The sequence below is a fragment of the Bos taurus genome, chromosome 5, assembly GCF_002263795.3.
Source record: "Bos taurus isolate L1 Dominette 01449 registration number 42190680 breed Hereford chromosome 5, ARS-UCD2.0, whole genome shotgun sequence".
Classification (NCBI taxonomy): domain Eukaryota; kingdom Metazoa; phylum Chordata; class Mammalia; order Artiodactyla; family Bovidae; genus Bos; species Bos taurus.
In genome coordinates this window covers 118,410,698-118,434,498 of record NC_037332.1, presented here as the reverse complement: position 1 = coordinate 118,434,498, position 23,801 = coordinate 118,410,698, and the positions used below count along the sequence as shown (strand labels likewise).

The 23,801-nt window shown below is 58.3% G+C and overlaps 1 protein-coding gene across 2 annotated transcripts in view; it reads right to left on the bottom strand.

Moving 5' to 3' along the window:
- The window catches only part of TAFA5 (TAFA chemokine like family member 5), a 176,851-nt gene that overhangs the window by 47,170 nt on the left and 105,880 nt on the right, over window positions 1–23,801 (bottom strand). For both annotated transcript variants that reach the window (NM_001077000.3, XM_024992262.2), the window contains exon 2: window positions 20,395–20,544. In NM_001077000.3, the coding sequence (NP_001070468.2) occupies window positions 20,395–20,544 (150 nt within the window). The remainder of the gene's footprint in view (window positions 1–20,394; window positions 20,545–23,801) is intronic.

The following is a 23,801-nucleotide window of genomic DNA, read 5'->3' as shown; positions in this document are numbered from 1 at the left end:
CTCCACGGAACCCTCCTCCAGCAAGACCCTCCCTTAAAGATAGCTTCAGACGTCTCCGCGTGCCGAATCATGACGCCCCGTGCAAGGCAACACTGCTCTTCGTAACGGACTGTAACCAATACTGCATTTATTTATCAAAAAAGCCACAATCAAAGAAGACCACCCCGAGAAGTACACAGCGATTAGCAACCAATTATGGGATTGGGGGTGGCATGCGCTGGCCCGAGGGCACATTCAGAGCCCGGAGCCGCCCCTTCCAAGAGGAATGAATGAACCATCCAATGCCAGAGGTGGGGTGTCCAGCCCCTAAAGGCCATCCTTTATCTTCCTGTGATTCCCACAGGCTTGGACCGCTGACCAGGGCAGTCTGCCAGATGGAGCAGGGGCCAGAGGTCAGGATTTTCCATTCCCAACAAACTGAATGGAGAGGCCAGCTAGGGCAGGAGACAGCTTGCCTGGGTGGGGGTGGGCGTCTGCAAGATCTGGCTGAAAACCTGAGCTCCGTGAGGTCCTGCTATTTGGTCACCAATGGGCAGGGACCCCCTTGTGCAAAGTCCAGGAGAAACAGGGCTGGGAGGGGGCTGAGGGGGGGGACAGGACCGGGGGAGGGTGTTGGGGGGGAGGGGACAGGATGAGGGGGAGGGGGCTGAGGGGGAACAGGACCAGGGAGGGGGCTGGGGAAGGGACAGGACCTGGGAGGGGGCTGAGGGGGGGACAGGACCAGGGAGGGGGCTGGGGAAGGGACAGGACCTGGGAGGGGGCTGAGGGGGGGACAGGACCAGGGAGGGGGCTGGGGAAGGGACAGGACCTGGGAGGGGGCTGAGGGGGGGACAGGACCAGGGAGGGGGCTGGGGAAGGGACAGGACCTGGGAAGGGGCTGAGAGGGGGGACAGGACCGGGGGAGGGGGTTGGGGGGAGGGGACAGGATGGGGGGAGGGGCTGAGGGGGAACAGGACTGGGGGAGGGGGCTGAGGGGGGGAGGGGACAGGACCAGGGAAGGGGGCTGAAGGGGGTGGGCAGGACCGGGGGAGGGGGCTGAGGGGGGAGGGGACAGGACCAGGGAGGGGGTGGCTGAGGCAAGTAATTCATTGCCACCCAGCAGGTACTTCCAGATGGTGCGCAGTTCTGCACCATTTAAACCACGCCTGTTCAGAAAGAGAGGCCGCAGAGCCAGCTTACCCCTGGGAGGGCCTCCATAAGGACACCTCGTGGGTTCGTTTCCAAAGAACCACCCAGGTGGAGCCTTGGGGACCCCGCTGGCCTGGGGCAGGTCACAGACGCTCCCTCCAGACGTGACCCGAGGCTCGTGGGCGGTGGCTGTGACCCAGGTCAGCCTGAGGGCATGCTGCCTCCTCTGCTCAGGGTGGCACCGGGTGAAGGTCACCAGGAGGGAGAAAGAGGCACACCGCCCTTCCCGGAATGACTAGTTCTCCTGGAGGAACAGTGACTGGGCTTCAGTCAGGGACCCCAAGTGCCTGTGGTCTGGATGGGTCTCTGGGTTCCGGCCAGGTAAGGTCCCGGGCGCTGAGCAGCGGGTCCCACTCTCCTTTCTCAAGGGTTTTGGAGATGAACCTATGCCCGATTAGAACTGCATCTCTGTTCATCCATTAAGGTTAAAGTTGGGACCTCCTCTGTCTCCTGCGGCTGGGAGTCAGGGTGCTGTGGGATTGGCCGATCCCAAAGACAAGGTCAAGGAGGACGGGGGTGCAGCACCCCCCAGGCCAGGACCTCAGGGCACCTGCAGACCCAGCTCTCAGGGGAGACTCTGCGGCCCTGGCAGCCAGAAGCCGATTACTTTTGTCAGCGGAGTCAGAACAGGAGGGAAATTGAATTAAGTTATAATGCAGTGCTGGCGAGCCGACGAGCGTCGCCCTCCCAGCAGAGCCCACGAGGTAAGTCAGCGTCAACAGGGGAGAGCGGCCGGGCCGGGCGGGGGTCAGCTGGACGACGCTGCTCACACGCAGCCCCCGTGTCAGAACCAATACGGCGACAGGCGCATCACCAGCACGGGCACCGCTATTTCAGGAAATGCAATTCTATTAGAAGTTCTCCAATCTCTTCTCCTGCCTCCTGACTCTCGGGGGCCACACGCCCTCCTCCTGCAGTGTGGGCGCGTCTCCGGCCGGCGGCGGTAACCGGGCCAGGAAGGGGTGGTTCTTGCTCCCGAGTCAGCCCTCTAGGGCTCTGGAGCACTCGAACCCGCTGCACACACAGGACGCTGGCCCAGGGCGCCCTCCCCCGAGCTCCCCCAGGGGCATCCAGCTTCTGCCCCACGCACCTGCCTTCCGGATGCCCCTGCCCTTCTGGGCAGGAATAATGGCCCTGCCCTGGTGCCCTCTAGCCCCCCGCGCTTGGGGCCCCGCTGGGCATTCCCAGACAGACAGGCTGCCAGTGTGGACAGAAGCCTCTCCGGGAGCAGCCGGCCCAGGGGTCTCTGCAGCCTGGAGACTTTTCCCCAAACCGGCCAGGCAGCACCTGGGCATGGGCCACAGTGGGTGCTCTGCGTGAGGGGCAGGAGGCCCAGGCCCCACCGCCCACCCGGGGGGCTGGCAGACACTCAGGAGGGTCTCTGGACGCACCAGGTTCCCCTGTCGTGGTGTCCAGCTGCAGCCCTGGCCTGGTGACAACTACCTCAGAATCAGCAGCGCCTGCGAGGCGGGCTCCTCCGTGGGCCCCGGGAGCTGGGAGGGTGGGCTGCCTTCGGGAACACAGACTAGGTCAGCTTTTGCCTCCCCCATCACTGTCGCCCCGGCTTCCTGGTGTGAAAGGGAAGAAGTGGCCTCTTACCTGCCTTCCTGAAGACCTCCAGGGGGACGACGCCCATCTCAGTAGGCACAGGCGTACCCTGGGTACCAGTTCCCTTCCACCCGCCACAGGGACCCCTGTCTTGGGGAATAGACCCCAGAGTGTGGAGGGGCCCCAGCTTGCTCCGACAGCAGGCTCCAGGGCAGAGCGACATTGTGGCTGATGCCGTCCCCATGGGTCCCTGACACGAAGTATTTGGCCAAATCCCTGACACAAACGTGGACTCGGGTTGATGACAGTCTCTCCTACCGGCTCCTCAGCCGGAGCAAAGTCACTAGCAACACCATCCTTAATGCCAATAAGCGGGGTGTGGGGGAGCTGGGAACACTCTGTACTTGTGGCTCTATTTTTTTGTAAACTGAAAACTTCTCTAAAAATGAAGCATATTAATTAAAAACAAACAGACGAAGGAAAAACACAGGCTCCAGCCCAGACGATGTGGAATAAGACACGTGGCCCGATCCTGGGTGGGAGGAGAGACCTGTCCCCCCAGAGCTCACAGCCCGGACAGCCCAGCCCCGGTCCTCTGCCGGCTGCCCGACCACACGGACAGAAGAGATCCTCCCCTATCTGTGGGTGCAGTGCAGCCCAGGCTGACAGCCCAGCATGGAGGAACAAGCTAGACCCCTCTCTCTGCCTGTCTGTCTGTCCTGCCTTCAGGCCAAGAGTACAAGACTGCCAGGCCAGGGTCCCCCTAAATGACCAGCACCCTCACCCCATAGAGCCTGGCCCTGCACCCCCACGGGAGGACCCACAGGCCAGGACTGTCTGGGGAACGAGGGGTGGATTCCTCCTGTGGATTTCACCCTGAGATGCTCATCAAGGTGGAGAAGGACACAGAGGTGCCACGGGTTTGTTAGCGCTCTGGGTGGGGGGAGGGGGGGAGGATACACAGTGACACACGTGTGACCTGAGCCCCCGCTCTCAGCTGATCAGACAGCAAGAGACGATTAGCTAATGAGGTCGATACAATCAGAGGAGCAACCCAGCTCTTCCACTCTGCTTCAGAAGCATGTTTTAGAACTTCACATGGTATTGTCATGAGTTCCAAAGACCAGAGCTTTTTAGTAGTGACCCTGGAACTGCAATCAGAGCTCCATCTGAGACCACATGAAACGTCAGTGAGAAGTGTTCACAGACCCACAGGTGTGATGTGGACGCCAGAGCTCGTGGGAAGACATAAGGCACCAGCCCCCGACCTGCAAAGCACGTGGCTTAAGAGGAGAGCCCAGTAACACAGACCTGCTTAAAACAGGAGTTTCTGTTCATCCAGAAATTGCCTGGGAGCCCTCGTGCTCTGATTGCTGGACACCTGTGGCATTATGCAGGGAACAGTCCTGGGTGGGGTCTGTGCCAATCACCAGATCTGCAGGCCGCCTCCATCCTGCCCGCCTCCTGCGGCTCAGGGACATCACAGACCCCCATCCTCATGGTGGGTGGACACACGGGAAACCGGCTGACCACGCCAGGCTGGGAGAAGATGTTAGCAGGACAAGCCCCCAAGGCAGGAGTCGGATGCAGACTAAAGAAAGAGCTGCTGAGAATCACCCAACAAATAAGAGATGCCCTTCAGCTGCTCAGCAAGCCTGAGGAATCACGCTCACCATCACCACTCAGCAGAGGGATGCACGTCAGCTCCAAAGCGAGATACTGCTTATACCCCGGAGGATGGCTAAAGTGAAAAGACCCACAGTAGCAAGTGCTGGGGAGGGCACCGGGCAAAGGCGGCTTGACTACGTGGCTGGAGGCGGGCCCGATGGTATATGCACTTGGAGAAACACTTCGGCTGTCCCTCCCATAACTGACGGGCACCCCTGCCACGCCTGAGTACATACACTGGCTGTGTATGCCCACCGTGTACGAGTGTGCACATTTACCAAGACACACACACGTGTTCACAGCTGCTGTACTAACAATGATGAAAAATTCAAAATAACCCAAACACCCGTCTTCTGTGAAACAGACAAATTATGGGACTGTGATGCAATGGAATTCTACACAGCTGTAAAGTAAAATATCGCTCCACACAACACAGTCGATCTCACAGACACGGTGAGTGAACGAAGCCGCACACAAAGGTCTACTTTCTCTCTGGTTCTTTTTATGGGAGGCTCCAGAGGACGGGACGCTGGGGATGGGAGGTGGAGGGAAAGACCGCGGTCGGGGGAGAAGCACCCAGTCCCGGCCGGCCAGTTGTGTGCAAGCCTGTGTGTGTGTTCGTCTCAAAGTGTTTTTATTTAAAAGAATAAACACTGGCTTGGGACTTCCAAATCCTACGCAAGTTCATAGAATCTTTTCTGAACGTGTTACCTGGGCATATTTATGGGTCTGTAACTGTACAGACACAGATTCCCCAGGTCGCCCGGTGCTGGAGAGGAGGCCTTGCAGGAGAAGGGGCCCAGTTCACTTCCCCCTGGCCCTGGGACACCCCCTCCACTCTTCAGGCTCCCCAGGCGCACTCACGGTTAAAGGAGAAGCATCTCTGCACACACACGCCTGCATCTCTGGTTTGGTGCCCCCAGGGAACTCTGACTGCCAGGCCAGCTGTTGTCAGAGGTCCACACGGGAGAGACCCCAGTGCTCAGGCTGGAGGTGAGGGTCACGGTCAAACGGGAAGCTGGGCTCAGGACCTATGACAAGTTGGGTGCTTAAGCCCCCGTGGGGCCGGTGGCTCTGCCTCTCAGGGGCGGCGCCCGCCCCCCAGGCTGTGGACCCAGCACGTGAGCGTCATGTCCTCCCTGGCCCCAGATGAAATCTGAGTCAGCGCGGCTGCTCGAGTGTCAGCTGAGGACACTCAACAAGGTGACCGTAAAGCCAAACTAAGTGCAGCCGAAGCGCAGGGGAGGACCCCCCTGGCCGATCCAGAGAACCGCCCACTGGCGCCTGGCCCTGAGGGCCCACGTCCCTCCCGAGGCCCCTCTGACCCCCAGGCGCCCGGCCCCGTCTCGCCCGTCAGACAGGCCGACTCTGCCTGGTCCTGCCTGGCGACTGAACAGTGAAAGGGAGAACTTTACTCGCCTCTGTGGCTCCCTTACCAGGGGCCTCCTTCCTGTGCCCCCCAGCCGCAGAGGGCAGGAAGGGGATGCTGACCCCCGCCCTCCATGCCGGGGCTCTGAGTGGCAGTCACCACCATCCTGAGCCGCCTCCCTGCTGACCTCGCGCTCCTTCCCGCCAGCCAGGGGAGCCCCTTGAGCCTGCCTCCAACCCCTGTAGCCCATCCGCTCCCCCGCCCACAGCTGGGCCACACCTGCTGGGGGGAGGAGGACAGTGCTCAGGCCAAGCCCAGGTCCTCCTCGGTCAGCACGGACGCCTCTCTGCACTGAGATCCCTGTGGCGCTGGGGGGCAGGCCCACCTCCCTCCCAGAGGGGCCCCCCCATACCCGCACTTCTTGGCCAGGCCCTGCTCTGTAACTCGAACGGCGCCTGGGTCCACTGCTCTATGGAAGCTGGGCTCCCAGAGAAAGGGCTGGCCTCCCTGGGAGGGGTGGGACCCTTGGCGGCCAGCTCCCACGACCCACCCTTGGACTCAGCCTGGACGCGATCAGGATGGCAGGCTGGGCTGCGTCCACTCTGTGCCTCCTTAAGGTCGACCCCAGGCAGGGCCTCACAGTGGCTGGGGTACCCCATGCCAGGACCCAGGGCTGGGCGATGGACCGAGGCTGAGGACAGCCCTGGTCACCAGGCTGAGCACTGGTGTGACCCTCTGCTGGGCACATGGGCACATGGGCAAGGCGTGGACAGAAGGCAGAGGCCACCGCCTCGCTCCTCTGCAGCCACCACACCAGGAAGGAAGGGGGACCCTCAGCCACAGGCTCTGCAGGGCACGCACCCCTGAGACTTTGTTCACGACAGTAATCACGGCCTAGTGGCCGGCGAGCACCCTGGATGTGATGCCCACTGCTGCCCGCCTGCTCCTGACACCTGCGGCCCCGTGATGAGCGCTGGCATCACCTCTTCCAGGAAGCCTTCCCTGCTCACTGCAGCCTGAGTCCCTGGTTCCCTCCCCTGGGGTCTCGTGCCTCCTCCAGGCGTCTCAGGGTAGGTCAGGACCCTTTGTTCCATCTCCCCAGGTCCTCGATGAGGCTGCCAGCCTGGGCCATTCTTATTCTGCACCCAGGTCTGGACCAGCTCAGCCCTGCTGAGGTGTTTCCCAGAGGGAACTTCGACTTTCCCGGTGGCTCTGAAATCCCGGTGCCCCCGCGATGCGGCTGACCATGCAGGGCCAACTCCACCCCCCAGATGGCCCAGTCTTCAGTCTTTAAAGGTGGGCGCAGGACATTGCTTCTCTCCATGGGTGTTTGTGGAAATAAAATCAGTGATTCATTTAAGGCTTTCAGCAAGGACCTGATGCCCTTGTCAGGCCCGGGCATGCTGGCCTGAGGAACTGCTTACAAAGCTCTGTCACCCCCACGTCAACCATAGCTTTGCTTTGGGGGTGCTGAAAACATCCAGATCTAAAGTCCACCCAGAGTCGGGGGCTCCAGAGCTGAGGACCCACGTCACCCTCCTTCCCCGGGGGACACTCAGCCATCTTGGGGCGGTGGGCCTGCCCCCAGCATCCTGGGCAAGGCCGAGGGGCTGCCTGGGGACCTGGGCGAGCCCGGGGTACCAGGCTCTCCTGGCCACGTCTCCCTCCACAAGGACGAGGGTCTGTGATGACGCTGAGCTGCAGGAGCGGGGCGGGATGGAGGCGCCTGCAGATCCGCCTGTCGCCTGGTGCAGACCCCACCCCGGTGCCGTTCCCTGAATAACGTGGCAAGTGTACAGCAGTCAGAGCACGCGGGCTCCCACCGCTCCCCGGGGCACGGCGTCGCCCGCTCCCGGACGGAATTTCCTCCAAGATGTTGCAAAGATCTTTCTTCTCTACGTGCTGATTATCCTCAAACACTGATGAAAATGTCTAAGGGGAGGGAGGTGGCGTTATTAGCCTTCTGTTTTATAGCTTTCAGTGCAAGAGTCTGGCACTTCCGTTGAATTTATTTTTGAGTATTTCACTCTTTCTGAAGCTCCCGTAAATGGAACTGTTTCCCTGAGATCATTTTCAGAGTGCTCACTACCATTGCAGACAGATTCCATTGTTTTGTATCCTGACCCTGTGCTCTGCGACCACGCCAAACTCTTTTATTACTTTTAAGTGTGTATGTGTGTGTGGATTCCTTCAGATTTTCTTTGTGAAAGATCACGTGGCCTGTGAATAGACAGCTTCGCTTCTTCCTTTCCAATCAGAGTGACTTTTACTGACGTTTCTTGTCCAACCACCCATGAGGCCTGCAGGACAAAGCTGGATACAGTGGGCAGAGCGGACATCCTAGTCCTGCTCCCGATTCGAGGGTGAACGCACCCACTCTTCCCACTGAATGTGAAGCCACCTGATGGCTTTTCACAGACGCCCTTTGTCAGGTGAGACGTTCCCTTTTGTTTCCAGTCTGCTCAGTGTTTTTATACTGAAAGGATGTTGGATTTTGTGAAGTGCTTTTTCTGTGACTATTGGGACGACGTGGGACTTTTGATCTTTATTCTATGAATACCAAAGATCAGCAATTTTCATTTTTTGAATATGAAATAAAGTTACACCAAAAAAACCCCACAAATAACACAGCTACTGGTTTTCTTATGTTGAGCCATGCTTGCACCCTTGAGATAAATCCACTTGGTCATGACGTATAGTCCTTTTCCTATGCTTCTGGAAGCTGTTTGTGAGTCTTTTGTGGAGGATTTCTGCATTTATATTTATCAGGTCTGTTATTTAGTCACTCAGTTGTGTCCAACTCTCTGTGACTCCATGGACTGTAGCCAGACAGGGTCCTCTGTCTGTGGAATTTCCTAGGCAGGAATATTGGAGCGGGTTTTCATTTCCTTCTCCAGGCGATCTTCCCGACCCAGGGACTGAATCCAAGTCTCCTGTATTGACAAGCAGATTCTTAACCACCAAGTCGCCTGAGAAGCCCGCTGCAGTATCCGTGTCACGTCTTTCCCTCACACTTCTGCTCTCAGGGTAAACCCAGCTTCATGGAGCAACTCAAGAAATGTTTCCTCTTATATTTTTGTTGGAAGAGTTTGAGAGGAATTGACATTAATTCTTGTCTAAATTAGGTAGAATTCAGCAGGGGAACCATCTGATCCTGGGCTTTTCTTGCTGAGATACTGTTAGATGATTATCTCATTATCTTGACTTCTCATGGGTCTACACAGACTTTCCATTTCCTCTTGAGTCAGCTTTTGTCTTTCCAGGAAGGTTTCCATTTCATCCGAGCTTCCTAATGTGTTGGCAGCCAGCTGTTAAGTTGTTTCTCATTTTGGAATTTAAGCCTTTTTCTCTCTCTGATCAGACTAGTTAAAAATAAAATTTTGATAGTTTTGTTTATCTTTCAAATAATTAACTTTGGTTTAGCTGATGTCCACTGGTTTTTTCTATTCTGTTTCATTTGTTTCCATTCTAATTTTTATTACTTTCTTCCTTCTACTTGATTTGGGTTTAGATTGTTCTTTTTTTACAGTCTTAAGGTGAATATCTTTCTTTGGTATCTCTCTTTTTAGTATCAATTATGTACAGGTAAATTTAAGTAGCGGGCGGCTGCGACGGTGCACAGAGTGCAGCCAAGAGGAGCTACCCCACATCCGAGGTCAGGGGCAGCAGCCGAGAGTGCCAGGCTGTGATGGCACAGGAACGGCCGAGAGGAGCTACCCCACGACCGAGGTCAGGGGCAGCGGCCGAGAGGAGCTACCCCGCGTCTGAGGTCAGGGGCGGCAGCTGGGAGGAGCTACCCCACACCCAAGGCCAGGGCAGCGGCCTGAAGGAGCTACCCGCTGCCCGAGGCCAGGGGTGGCGGCCGGGAGGAGCAACTCCACATCCAAGGAGCCGTGGCTGCACGGGCGCAGGAGAGCCTAGAGGAGCTATTCCACGTTCAAGGTAAGGAGGGGCGCGGTGAGGAGATACCCCTCGTCCAAGGTGAGAGAAACCCAAGTAAGATGGTAGGTGAGGCAAGAGGGCATCAGAGGGCAGAAACACTGAAACCATAATCACAGAAAACTAGTCAATCTAATCACACTAGGACCACAGTCTTGTTTAACTCAATGAAACTAAGCCATGCCCTGTGCAGCCACCCAAGATGGGAGGGTCATGGTGGAGAGATCTGACAGAATGTGGTCCACTGGAGAAGGGAATGGCAAACCACTTCAGTATTCTTGCCTTGAGAACCCCAGGAACAGTATGAAAGGGAAAAATGATAGGATACTGAAAGAGGAACTCCCCAGGTCAGTAGGTGCTACTGGAGATTAGTGGAGAAATAACTCCAGAAAGAATGAAGGGATGGAGCCAAAGCAAAAACAATACCCAGCTGTGGATGTGACTGGTGATACAAGCAAGGTCCGAGGCTGTAAAGAGCAATATTGCATAGGAACCTGGAATGTCAGGTCCATGAATCAAGGCAAACTGGAAGTGGTCAAACAGGAGATGGCAAGAGTGAACGTCGACATTCTAGGAATCAGCGAACTAAAATGCACTGGAATGGGGGAATTTAACTCAGATGACCATTGTATCTACTACTGTGGGCAGGAATCCCTCAGAAGAAATGGAGTAGCCATCATGGTCAACAAAAGAGTCTGAAATGCAGTACTTGGATGCAATCTCAAAAATGACAGAATGATCTCTGTTCATTTCCAAGGCAAACCATTCAATGTCACAGTAATCCAAGTCTATACCCCAAGCAGAAACGCTGAAGAAGCTGAAGTTGAATGGTTCTATGAAGACCTACAAGACCTTTTAGAACTAACACCCAAAAAAGATGTTCTTTCCATTATAGGGGACTGGAATGCAAAAGTAGGAAGTCGAGAAACACCTGGAGTAACAGGCAAATTTGGCCTTGGAATATGGAATGAAACAGGGCAAAGACTAATAGAGTTTTGCCAAGAAAATGCACTGGTCATAGCAAACACCCTCTTCCAACAACACAAGAGAAGACTCTACACATGGACATCACCAGATGGTCAACACCGAAATCAGATTGATTATATTCTTTGCAGCCAAAGATGGAGAAGCTCTATACAGTCAGCAAAAACAAGACTGGGAGCTGACTGTGGCTCAGATCATGAGCTCCTTATTGCCAAATTCAGACTTAAATTGAAGAAAGTAGGGAAAACCACTAGACCATTCAGGTATGACCTTAATCAAATCCCTTATGATTATACAGTGTTAGTGAGAAATATATTTAAGGGCCTAGATCTGATAGATAGAGTGCCTGATGAACTATGGACGGAGGTTCGTGACATTGTGCAGGAGACAGGGATCAAGACCATCCCCATGGAAAAGAAATGCAAAAAAGCAAAATGGCTGTCTGGGGAGGCCTTACAAATAGCTGTGAAAAGAAGAGAAGCGAAAAGCAAAGGAGAAAAGGAAAGATATAAGCATCTGAATGCAGAGTTCCAAAGAATAGCAAGAAGAGATAAGAAAGCCTTCTTCTGCGATCAATGCAAAGAAATAGAGGAAAACAACAGAATGGGAAAGACTAGGGATCTCTTCAAGAAAATCAGAGATACCAAGGGAATATTTCATGCAAAGATGGGCTCAATAAAGGACAGAAATGGTATGGACCTAACAGAAGCAGAAGATATTAAGAAGAGGTGGCAGGAATACACAGAAGAACTGTACAAAAAAGATCTTCATGACCCAGATAACCACAATGGTGTGATCACTCACCTAGAGCCAGAATCCTGGAATGTGAAGTCAAGTGGGCCTTAGAAAATATCACTACGAACAAAGCTAGTGGAGGTGATGGAATTCCAGTTGAGCTATTTCAAATCCTGAAAGATGATGCTGTGAAAGTGCTGCACTCAATATGCCAGCAAATTTGGAGAACTCAGCAGTGGCCACAGGACTGGAAAAGGTCAGTTTTCATTCCAATCCCAAAGAAAGGCAATGCCAAAGAATGCTCAAACTACCACACAATTGCACTCATCTCACACGCTAGTAAAGTAATGCTCAAAATTCTCAAGCCAGGCTTCAGTGATACATGAACCGTGAACTTCCAGATGTTCAAGTTGGTTTTAGAAAAGGCAGAGGACCCAGAGATCAAATTGCCAACATCCGCTGGGTCATGGAAAAAGCAAGAGAGTTCCAGAAAATCATCTATTTCTGCTTTATTGACTATGCCAAAGCCTTTGACTGTGTGGATCCCAATATACTGTGGAAAATTCTGAAAGAGATGGGAATACCAGACCACCTGACCTGCCTCTTGAGAAACCTATATGCAGGTCAGGAAGCAACAGTTAGAACTGGACATGGAACAACAGACTGGTTCCAAATAGGAAAAGGAGTACATCAAGGCTGTATATTGTCACCCTGCTCATTTAACTTATATGCAGAGTACATCATGAGAAATGCTGGGCTGGAAGAAGCACAAGCTGGAATCAAGATTGCCGGGAGAAATATCAGTAACCTCAGATATGCAGATGACACCACCCTTATGGCAGAAAGTGAAGAGGAACTAAAAAGCCTCTTGATGAAAGTGAAAGAGGAGAGTGAAAAAGTTGGCTTAAAGCTCAACATTCAGAAAACGGAGATCATGGCATCTGGTCCCATCACTTCATGGGAAATAGATGGGGAAACAGTGGAAACAGTGTCAGACTTCATTTATTTGGGCTCCAAAATTACTGCAGATGGTGACTGCAGCCATGAAATTAAAAGACGCTTACTCCTTGGAAGGAAAGTTATGACCAACCTAGATAGCAAATTGAAAAGCAGAGACATTACTTTGCCAACAAAGGTCCATCTAGTTAAGGCTATGGTTTTTCCAGTGGTCATGTATGGATGTGAGAGTTGGACTGTGAAGAAAGCTGAGCACCGAAGAATTGATGCTTTTGAACTGTGGTGTTGGAGAAGACTCTTGAGTCCCTTGGACTGCAAGGAGATCCAACCAGTCTATTCTGATGGAGATCAGTCCTGGGATTTCTTTGGACGGACTGATGTTGAAGCTGAAACTCCAGTACTTTGGCCACTTCATGTGAAGAGTTGACTCATTAGAAAAGACTCTGATGCTGGGATGGATTGGGGGCAGGAGGAGAAGGGGACGATAGAGGATGAGATGGCTGGATGGCATCACTGACTCGATGGACGTGAGTCTGAGTGAACTTGGGAGATGGTGATGGACAGGGAGGCCTGGCGTGCTGTCGTTCATGGGGTTGCAAAGAGTCGGACACGACTGATTGACTGAACTGAGCGAAATTTAAGTAACTTATTTGTGATCATGGCTGGCAGGGCAGTCAGCTCACAGCACTTCTGAACATGTAGCACAGGGCCCTCGCGGGTCGCTGCCAGCCTGCTGGGTGCAGCGAGGGGTGGGGCTTGCAGGCGCCAGAGGGCAGGTGAGCCAGGTGAGGAAGCGCAGGGCTGGGCCTTCGCTCACCTCTGCTGTCCATCTGCCCACAGCTCAGAGAGCTGAGCCAGCCAGCTGGAGGCCGCTAGCGTCACAGAACACACATGCAGGGTTTTAAACGCACACCAGAACTCACTTATCTCAGTATTATAAGACCTGACAGCTTTTCCCCCTAAACTGGGGCCTGCTGTCCACTCTGCATGTCCCCTTCAGAGAGAGCGGGTCGGGGGTCTGCACAGGGATGGACATGGATGTGGGGTGGCCACTCACGGATGCCTCTTGTTACAGGACCTCCGGGAGTCTAGCACAGCCAGGGCCATGGAGCGTGGCCGCCTCCCTGGATCACAGGGCCCAGCTCCTCCAGGAAGCCTTCCTGGATTTTCCCTGCCACATCTGCCCGGTTCAGCCTCCGTAAGGTTTGTGCTGCCCTGTGATGCCCCCTCCTCTCATCTCTCGCCTCCGCCTCTGGGCCCCACCGGAGCGCTCCTGCACTGACGCCGGGGAGAAGCGAGGTGATCCAGAGGGCTGGGTGCTGAAACGCCAAGGCTCCGGCCTCCTGGGTACGGGCCTCCCGCTGGGCCTCTGGGTCCTCCCCGAGGTGGCCAAAGCCCCAGTCCCAGCCCTCTCCTGGGGATTCCCAGCCACTCCCAGCTTCTCTGTCCTTCTCAGCTCCCGATCTTCTTCACCAGCATCTAAGTGACCTCACATTTGCTTCCCTTTTGCTCTGAGTATCTCAGGCCCGTCACGGGCCGCGATAGGGGCCGCTGACCACAGTGCTCTTGACACAGTGGGCCAGTGTGGCAGGGAGGGCCCCCCAGGGTCCGCTGGACCTAACAGAGCACGCCGGGACTTGAACGCTTTCTGCAAGTCTGTTTCCAAGCTACGTGCTTTTTACCACATCCTGCAAGACAGATGCCGGGCCCTGCCTTCAGTCTAAGGAACGGTGGTGTACACTCGCCTCCCCTGTCAGAGCTTCTCCGACCTGAGCTCCAACCCAGCCGGGCTGCAGCACAGCCCTCGTCCTCACCGCGACCCTCACCTGTCGGGGGTCGGTGGTGCCAGTCCTGCACTGTGGCGCAAGTTTGCCAGACACCCCCTCCCAGCTCACCCTCCTCATCTACTTGTTCGCGTGTAGCGGGGGGTTCACACACCTCAGAAGCGCACACCGCCAGTGGCTTCAGTGTGCGCAGAGCCGTGTGTCCCTGTCAGTTTTAACCTTAGTGGTTCAGACAGGAAAGAATCTGTCTGCAATCCAGGTTCGATCCCTGGGTTGAAGATCCCCTGCAGAAGAGAATGGCAATGTACCCCAGTATTCTTGCCTGGAGAATTCCAGGGGACAGGACGTCATGGACTCCACAGGGTAGCAAAGAGTCGGACACGACTGAGCGACTAACACTTTCACTCTCACCCCCCCAACCCCCCAGAAGAAACCCCGTCCCCTCACCCGTCACTCCCCAGCCCCCCGCACCCACGGACCAGCCCCTTGTGTCTCCGAATCTGCCTGTTCTGGAAACTCCGCGTACGTGGAGTCACACACCACGTGCCCTTGGGGTCTGGCCTCCTCACAGAGCAGCACGCTTTCCAGGTTGGTCCACGCCGAGCCGGTGTCACATCTCGTTCTCTTCTCTGGCTCAGTAATGTCCATTTGTGGGCACACCGTTCAGCTGACCCGTTTTTCTAGTAACGGGCTGCTTCCGCCTTTTGTCCGCCATGGCGAAGGCTGCTGCGAGTGAGAGTGGACAAATTTTTGAGTCGCCAGCCACAAACTGATGCTTGTCATCTGCCTCTACAAGGATTAAATCGTGAGCTGCTGCAGCCACTGACCTTCAACAACTCCCAGAAGGAGCTCAGGGTGGAGATCAGTAACGGGGTGCTCTGTGTCCTGGGAAAAAACTGGCAGAACAGGTCTTCAGATAGTTAGGTATTTTCAGGAGGTTTTATGAGCCTAATTCTTGCATCTCCTTGTATCTAGAAAAGCACTATAATCCTTCTAGGTGATGCCCACTCTTCATGACCAGCAGAAACCTCCTGTAAAAGATATGTGCTTGATCAAATGTACTCCACTTTCACCAAAATCGCACAAATACTGACCTTCTTCCCCTCCACCTCTTGGAGCGAACGGTCTCTAGAAGCTGACTGAGGGGCTGTCTCCTGGGCTGCGGCCCTCATTTTGCCCCAAATAAAACTCAACTCACACCCGTCACGGTGTGCGCCTTCTGCAGCCGACACAGTGGGTATGTGGTTTCATTCCTCCTGGAGAAAGAGCTGGGATTCCCCTGAGAGTCGGGCTGTCAGCTCACAGGACTGCTCTTGTTTAATCAAGACCATTCTTCCAAAGCAGCTGCTTCCCGTCACCTCCCGGCACTGGTGTATGAGGCTCTGATTGCCCACATCCTTGGCAACACTTGCGATCATCTGAGGCCCGACTGCAGCCACGCTGTGGGGTGTGCGGGCTGTCTTACTGTGCACTTGATGTGCAGGTTCCTGCTGACTCACGGTGGCTGGCGTCTTTTCAGAGGCTTATTAGCTATTCACGTCCATCTTCTTTGAAGAAGTGTCTACTCGGATCCTTTGACAATTTTAAAAAAATTGTGTTAACTGTCTTCTTAGTTTTCAGTGGTAGTTCTTTATGTGTTCTGGATAAAAGTCCCTTATCAGATCCACAATTTGCAAATGTTTGCTCTGTTCTGTGGGCTGTCTTTTCACTTCCTCAATGGTGTCCTCTGAAGCCCCAGAGCTTCTCCTTTGGACGAGGTCTCATCTAATGGCTCTTCCGCTTGCTGCTTGTGCTCTGGTGTCGCACCTAAGGACCTTTTGCGAAACCCAAGGTCACAAAGAGTCCGCTCAGTGTCCCGCTACAAGTTTCTGCCGTCTTCGCCCTTGAACACCAAGCACTTTGATCCACCTTGAGGCCGTCTGCATGCGTGGCGTGGGGCGGGCATCTGACTTCACTCTTCTGCACGTGGAGATCCAGATGTCCCAGTGCCGCCCGTTGAAAAGACTTCTCTTTCCCCATCGAGTGGTCTTGGTGCCCGTGTTGAAAATCAGCTGGAGTGCCGGGAGGGTTCATTTCTGGACCCTCAGCTCCTTGCATGTGCCCGTGAGGAGCCTCCTGGGGCTCCATCTTGGAGCCTCTTCTGGGTCTTCACTTGATCCCGAACCACAGCAGCCGTCTGTGCCCAGGCCCCTCCCAATCCCACCTCCCTGCTCCATGCTTCCTGTGCAGAGCCCCTCAAGGCCACGTCCGGAACCCTCGTGCTTTTAAACTGCTGGAAAGGGTGCCAATGGGCACAGGTGGTTGCCGAGGCTGGTACAGCCACCAAGTGCGGGCCTTGGAGCCCACCCGCCTTCCCACTCTAAGGAGGTGTGATGCTCTACCCCGACCCACGGGGGCAGAGGCAGGCACAGCAGGTGAGCAGGCACAAGTCCTGGGGCCCCGGCTCTCCAGCCCACGCCCTGGGCCCCGCCTCCCGGGCCCCCTGGAAAGGAAAGGTGCACGATGTGGCCTGGCCCTAACGTTGAGGCACATGACTTGGAGGCGTCCGTCCCCTGCTCAGGGCGTGGTGCCTGGTGGACAGGCGGGCTCCCGGCAGGGGTGGTGGGCTGCAGCATTGGCCAACGGGACCCTCCCCACGCTGCGCCAGCTCCGGCTGCGACCTCCTGCCCAGGGCCGCGGTGGACCTTACAACAGACCTGCCCACTGCCGCCCACAAGGCTCCGGGGTCCCCCTGGGCCTGGCTGAGACTCTTAGCCTCACCTCCCCAATGGCTGAGGCAGTCCTGCTTCTGAAAGTACCTCCGCTCTCCCCACTGCACGCCCGGCCCAGGCACCACGCTGCTTCCTCTGCTTTGATTCCTTTCAGAAGAGTTTCAGGAGAATTCAGCCGGTAGGGGAGGACCTCTCTTTATGAGGAAAGAGGCCAGTTCAGGGAGGCGGGCTGCTCGTGGATGGACGGCCTGCTGTGTGCTGGGCGGGGTGCGGCTTGGGGACCCGGCCTCGGTGCTCCCAGGGGTGCTTCGGGGCATCAGGACCACCAGGGAACCTGCTGGGGGGCGGGGTCTCCAGAGCCTCAGAGCCCCCGGGAGCAGCAGGACGCAGAGCCCACCAGAGTGGGGGTCGCCACTCTGTATCGGGGCAGGGACGGTGGGTTTGTTTGCATGAGAACCTCTTTCCCCGACGGTCCCGTGAGTGGGAGCAAGCTTGGCCAGGTGCCCTGGGTCACCTGCATGCAAGGTGGCAGGGGAGGGGGCGGTGGTTTCAGTTTGTTGGGAAACACTTCAGGTTCTGAGACACGGCCGGGAGCTGCTGTCTAACCACCAGCAACCCCCCGCCGCCTCCTTTCACAGAGATGCTCTCCTGGTGAGCTCCTATCCATCCTTCAGTACCCTCTCAAATGGCCCCTTGGAGATGCAGCTTTGCCAAGGTCACAGGCAGGAAGAGAAGGCTGTACTCTGGGGTCCCACAGCCTGGACCCCAGTCCCCCAGCAGCGCAGGTACTAGGTCCTGGACACCCTAAGAGTCAATCTCCATTCCAGCTCGCCTCCCTCCAGGAGCAAGCACCTTCTCTGATTCAGTGAGTGTGTGAATGAATGAATGATGCTGATAAATAAGTGAGCGGAGGTAGCTGGGCTCTGGTACTTTAAGGCCCCGTGTTTGCTGAACATGGTGGGTGGGGTCAGCACAAGCCCTCCCTCCCAGTTTAAGCCCTGCTCACACCAAACTCCAATCCCACCCACCCCCAACACACACACGCAGAGTGAGTTTCCTCTTCACCGACACAATCCACAGGTGAGGAAACTTATCATGCACACGAGCAAGCAAACAGAAAAGCAAAAATTAAATTAGACGGCAGCCTGGAAATGCCCACTGTGCAAAAAAATGCCAACTAACTGGTTTGCGTGGCCTCCCCTGCAAACGGCTGGGTTTAATTTGGGTCTCTGGGACCTGGCTCCTGAGGTGTGGGGAGCTCGCCGGAGAGGGGTGAGGACGAGGTTTCGGATGAGCAGACCCAGATTCAATTAGTGATCAGTTCTGACCCGACTCCCCGCTAGGCGCGCAGAACTAATGAGCAGAGGGGAGGGACGAGGGGCCGTGAGCTCCTGCCAGGCCTGCGCCACCCCGTCCCTCCCTCCCAGCCAGGAAGAATCCATCAACGCCAGCCAGAAGGCACTCGAACGCGCCCTGGCCAGCTGGAGTTACAGGAGCTGCAGACACATGTGATGCGGGGACTCAGCCCACCTCGCTGGGGTCACGATGACCCACCCGGGGCCCGAGGGGCTGACCAGGCCCAGGGTCAGCGCGGCAGCCTTGCAGAACCCAGGGGTGTCCTCCTGGAGGAGCCCTGGTGATTGTTTCTGAGAAGGGTCCCAAAGGCAAGGATGTGAGCACCACCCACGAACACCCGGCTGCTCAGTCACAGCCCATCCACGGGACGCTGACGGGTAGATGCTCAACAAAGACCAGGCTTCTCAGAGACAAAACCAGCTCCGGACCCTAAAGGGTGCTGGCAGCCCCAGCACCCTCCACTCGCTCCAGCCCCTGATGGCACGTCCTGACCCTCCAGGCGCCCCCAACATGCCAGGGAGCCCTTCTGGACCAATGGCCGTGGCCACGGGCCTGAGGGAAGCAGGGTGGGTCCTGGGGCTGGGGGGTGGTCCCAGAGCCCTGCGTGCCCTCAGGGAGCTTCTGGACACCCCAGGCTCTGCGGGTGAGGCCCCTGCAGCCAAAGGTGCCCAGGGCACTGGGGCCTGGACCAGTGAGCCCTCACCCAGGGTTTCCCTGTCCTGCTGGAGGCCCGGTGGGGCCACAGCTCCAGACTCCAGGCCCCGAGCAGAGTCACCACCCGGCCAGGTCCCCGACAGTGCTTGGAGAGGCTGCTGCTGACGTGGCGGGTTCCTGAGTAGGCCCGTCCCTGGCGTGGGGCTCACGGCCCTGCTGATCCCTTCCTTGGGGGCCTTTCTCGCTGTGGGGGCCGCCCTGGGACCCGCCAGCTCCTCAGAGAGCCCCCTCCACCACTGGGATGACTCCCAGTCCCCACTCCCGCGGCAGGCCTGCCCTCACTGCTGATGAATCTCTGGCCTCGGTGCCCAGAGCGCGCCCGTGTCTGCACGCCTGCCACCTCTCCGTCACCTTTACCACCATCCCCTGCAGGCACGGTGGGCCTCCCCACACCCCAGGTCAGAGCAGAGGAGGGCTCCGGGCAGAGGCAGGAGACTCAACCAGGGGCCTCCCTGCGCCCCAGGTCAGAGCAGGGGGCTGGCGGGGCACCACTCCGGGCTGGGGCAGCAGACTGAACCAGAGGCCTGGGACCCCAGAGCCCACGCAGAGGCCCTAGGGGAGCAAGGGCTCAGTTGGAAGAGCCCAGGTCCCAGTCCAGCTCCGGGTGACCCGCGTGACCCTGCCGCCCTGCAGGATGGACCGGCTGATACCTCGGAGCCAGCCTCATGGACTGCTGTGACCACGTCTCCCCCAGTCCCCTGCAGAACCAAGGACCCCACATCCCGCATGGGGCCACCCACCCAAGGAACCTGGACCAACGCAGCAGGCCCTAGGAGCCCACAGCCCACCCAGAAGAGGGGGTCTGCCCTGCCAGAGCCACGGGGTGGGCAGGGCACCTGGCTCCCACGCCCACTGCGGCCTGTGCCCTCCCAGCTCGCCCGCCGCCCCGCCCCCGGCTGGTATCCCCACCACGTCGGCCTCGGATGCCCAGGCCTCCTGCTGGGCCCCCCGGGTCAGTGCCCTGCACCCCACACGGTGCCCTCGGCATCCCCTGCACCAGGAGCTGCGCCCACGGCAGTGCCTGATGGAAGGTGAGGGGCTCCTCTCTCTGTGAAGACCGAGGATGGTCCCCAAGGCAAGGACGCTAACAGGACACGTCTCGTCCCCCAGATGGCTCAACCTCTGGGGAGCTGCCAGCCTACCTCCGGAGCGCATCGGCTGTTCCGGGAGTCTGGGGAACCTGCCACCTGCCAGGCCTGAGGGCAACAGCCTCACGGGCATTCGGGCCCCTCATCCTATGGCAACACCTCGGACCACTCGGCCCATAGCAACCTGACCGGCCAAGGAACGTCCTCAGGCCACGTGGGGACCACGGTGCCCCAGGCCCCACTCCTGCAGGCAGCCCAAGGCGCCTGCTGGAGGTTCCATCCAGCGAACAGGGGGCCCGGGAGGAACGTCCTGGATGGCCGGGGGCCGGCGCCAGGGGGCCCTGGGCTCTTACCGTCCACGCAGGCGGGCCGGGCTCGGGTGGTGCCTGCGATCTGCCCCTTTCTGCAGGCACAGCGGGCGGTCTGCCGGGCGATCGTCCTCCGCGGCTGGCTGCTGTCGCGGTCCAGCGTCACAATCTCACAGGTGCCGGCCGCCAGCTGACCTGCAAGAGAGGCACAGGCAGGCTGAGCGGATGAGCCCCGGGGACCAGCCCACGCGGGGCCCACGCGGCGCCCGCCCCACGGAGCCCGCCCCATGGAGAGTAACCAGCTCAGCGTGGGGATGGAGGCCGCTCCCTGAGGGACGTCTGAACTGCTGCCAGCGACGCTGTGAGCCCGGCCCTGTGAATGCCGACATGCGCACAGGGGGCCCCGGTGTCCTAACCGTTCACGCGGCAGGGCGCTGGAAGCCCTGCCCTTGCGACAGGACATTACCTGTGGCCAGTCTCAGTCTTGGCCAGAAAGGAAGGAGGGAAGGGACTGACCCCCAGTCCCGAGTTAGGAGTGGGGCTGCGCAAAGCTCGGCCATGGGGTCCAGGCTGACCTGGAGCGGGGGACCAGCCCAGACCCTGTCCAGGATCTCTGGGGGCTGCGCTGGCCGCCACTCCGTCAGGGAGAGCGGGCCACACATGCTAACCTCCAGGCCAGGCCACCCAGGGCCTCCTCTCCGCCCCTGCTGGGCACACACCTATTCACGTGTGTGCCCGTGAACTGCACACACACACACAGTTACACACAAGGTGCAAACACACGCACTCCACACGCCTGGTGCCTGCACACGGAGGACAGCTTACATGGATACAGGACTGAGGTGTGAACACACCAGGGCCGAGAGGCACACAGACCCTGAGCCCCACAGACGCGAACGTGCGCGCGCACACACACACCCGCCAGGGAGAGCAGGCATCGCTCTGAGGAGCTGGCGTGGCCAGTGTCCAGCCGCAGGGCCCGCCCCCCCGTAAACCACGACGCTCTGGGCGGTCACACTGGACGGGGCGGCCCAGCCGCTGGCCCCACGGAGGCCGCACCCCAGGCACCGCAGGGCTCCTGGTGGCCCCTCCCCACCGTGGGCCAGATCCTGCCCTGCGACATGGCCATGGCCTCCACCAGGGCGTCCACTCACTCTCTGCCTCACTCATTCCCTCAGCAAATAATAAGCACCTACTGTATGCTGCCTCCTGCGTGGCCCTGGGACCACCGTGGGAGAAAGCGGGCGGGACGCGGCCCCAAGGGGCCCTCCCAGCTCGGGGACACGGCCTCCTAAAGATCCCAGTCCGCCCCACGAGCTCGGCAGGGAGACGGGTCAGGGAGCACGCCGCAGCTCACAAGGGAACCGTGGGGAGGTGACACCCTGGAGAGGGGCCCCACCTGCAGGGGCGGCGGGAGGTGGCAGAGTCCACCCTGCGGGGACCAGCTGGTGGCCTCCAGCCCCGGGGGCCCTGCGGATGCACTGCGTCACATCTGGTCCCCTCTCCAGGCAGCCCACTGCACTGACCCATCCTGCCTTTTTGTCCCTGAGGTCACCTCCAGGTCCCCAGCCAGCCTGGGGCCGGATCCCGGGCAGCACCACACGAGCTGGCAGGACAGAGTGCCCGGAGCAGCCACCAGCTGCCAGGGCCGCCCTGACCGGGTGAAGCTGCACCTGGGTGAGACCTCACCCAGGAGGCCCAGGGGTGTCTGCATCGCCTGGCCCTGGGCTTGAAGGGGGCTGCGTGCAGTGACCCCAAGCCAGCCACCCGGGGCTCGTGGTGGGCAGCTCATGGGGCCACACAGGCACAGGAGGAGGGACGCGGGGCCCTGGGCACCTCCCCCCTGACTGTTGGGACCCCCCCTTCCTGAGCAGAGCCCCTTCCCAGGCCGACACCGCACAGCCCCGAGGCTGAGGCTGCGGCGGCAGGTTTAACGTGCTCGAGCCAATTACCTACAAAATTATAGACAACACCAGGACTGGGGTGAAACTAGACAGACAGACGTGTACGTCAGTCGGTAGACGCACGGAGGCAGCAGGGATGCATCCCGGGAGGACGAGGAGGCTGCGTCTGGTGACAGGCGGGGCACAGCCTGCAGGACGCAGGTTCGCGGGCTGGCCCCGCATCGCCCTGTGCGGTCGGCCGCAGCACGGGCTCTGTCCAGCTGTTACTTAAGCTCCGCGGGGCTGCTCCAGTGTCCCCAGTCCTCACTGCGGCCCGCTGGGGCCCCGGGCACCTCTGGCTGACGTCAGCGGCCGGCAGAGCCCCGCATCTCCTGGGGTCCTGAGCCCTGGTCGCTAACTAACAGAGCAACCACCCGACCAGACACGCACTTGCCACCCAAGCCGTGACCTGACCAGGGTCTGGCCTCGGCAGCCCAGTGCGGGAAACCCCTGCCCTGGGCACCTCACGCTTCTGGGGCTTGGACCCTCACTGCCAGGGGGATGCTGGACAAGACCACCGGCGGGGTGTGGAGAGGGTTTCCACATCCGTGTGCCCTGCCCCAGGTGGCCATCAACCTGACCATCACCCCCCCAACTTGGTGCCATGACCTTGGACCACAGCCCACGGGGCTGGGGGAGGGGAGGCCAAGGCCGTCAGTGGCCCCACCCCAACTCCTCCGCACAGGCACCCACGCAGAGATGAGGCTGAGAGCAGGGCCACGGGCAGCGGTCCGTGTCCGGGGCCTTAAAGAGCCGTCGGAGGCTGGGGGCCAACCCCCCGGAGATGTCACCGGCATCCTGGGGCTGCACATCTGAAACCGCAGCATCGGCAGCACGGCCCTGGCGGGGGACCACGCTGCTCCCTGGGGCCCGGGGGCCGTCCTTGCCTCGCAGCCTCGCAGGCCCCACGTCTGCCCCCAATGTCATGAGGCCTCCCCGCGTCCTGCTCTACTCACGAGGTCACTGGGCACTTGATGAGGGTTCACTTAACAAGGTCAGGACTTCCCTGGTGGCTCTGACGGTAAAGCGTCTGCCTGTGATGAGGGAGACCTGGGTTTAATCTCTGGGTCGGGAAGATCTCCTGGAGAAGGAAATGGCAACCCACTCCAGTACTCTTGCCTGGGAAATCCCATGGATGAAGGAGCCTGGTAGGCTACAATCCATGGGGTCGCAAAGAACGGACACGACTGAGCAACTGCACTATCACTAACAACCTTGTCTTAGCTTGACCACAGATGCAAAGACCTTATTCCTAAATGCGGCCACCTTCGCAGGGATCAGGGCCACCTGAATGTGTTTTCAGAGACGCCATCAACATACAAAACAAGGGAACTCGCCTCTGAGTGTAGAAACGCCCGAGGGGAACGGGCTGGCCTGGGGTCCGTGAGCACACACTCCTCTGTGCGTCTGGGAGAACACAGGGCTGGTTTATTGATTTATTCCCAGTGCACCCCGGGCACACACCCTCCGGCCGTCTGTACCAGCTCTCTCTGCTGCCCTGCAAGCTCC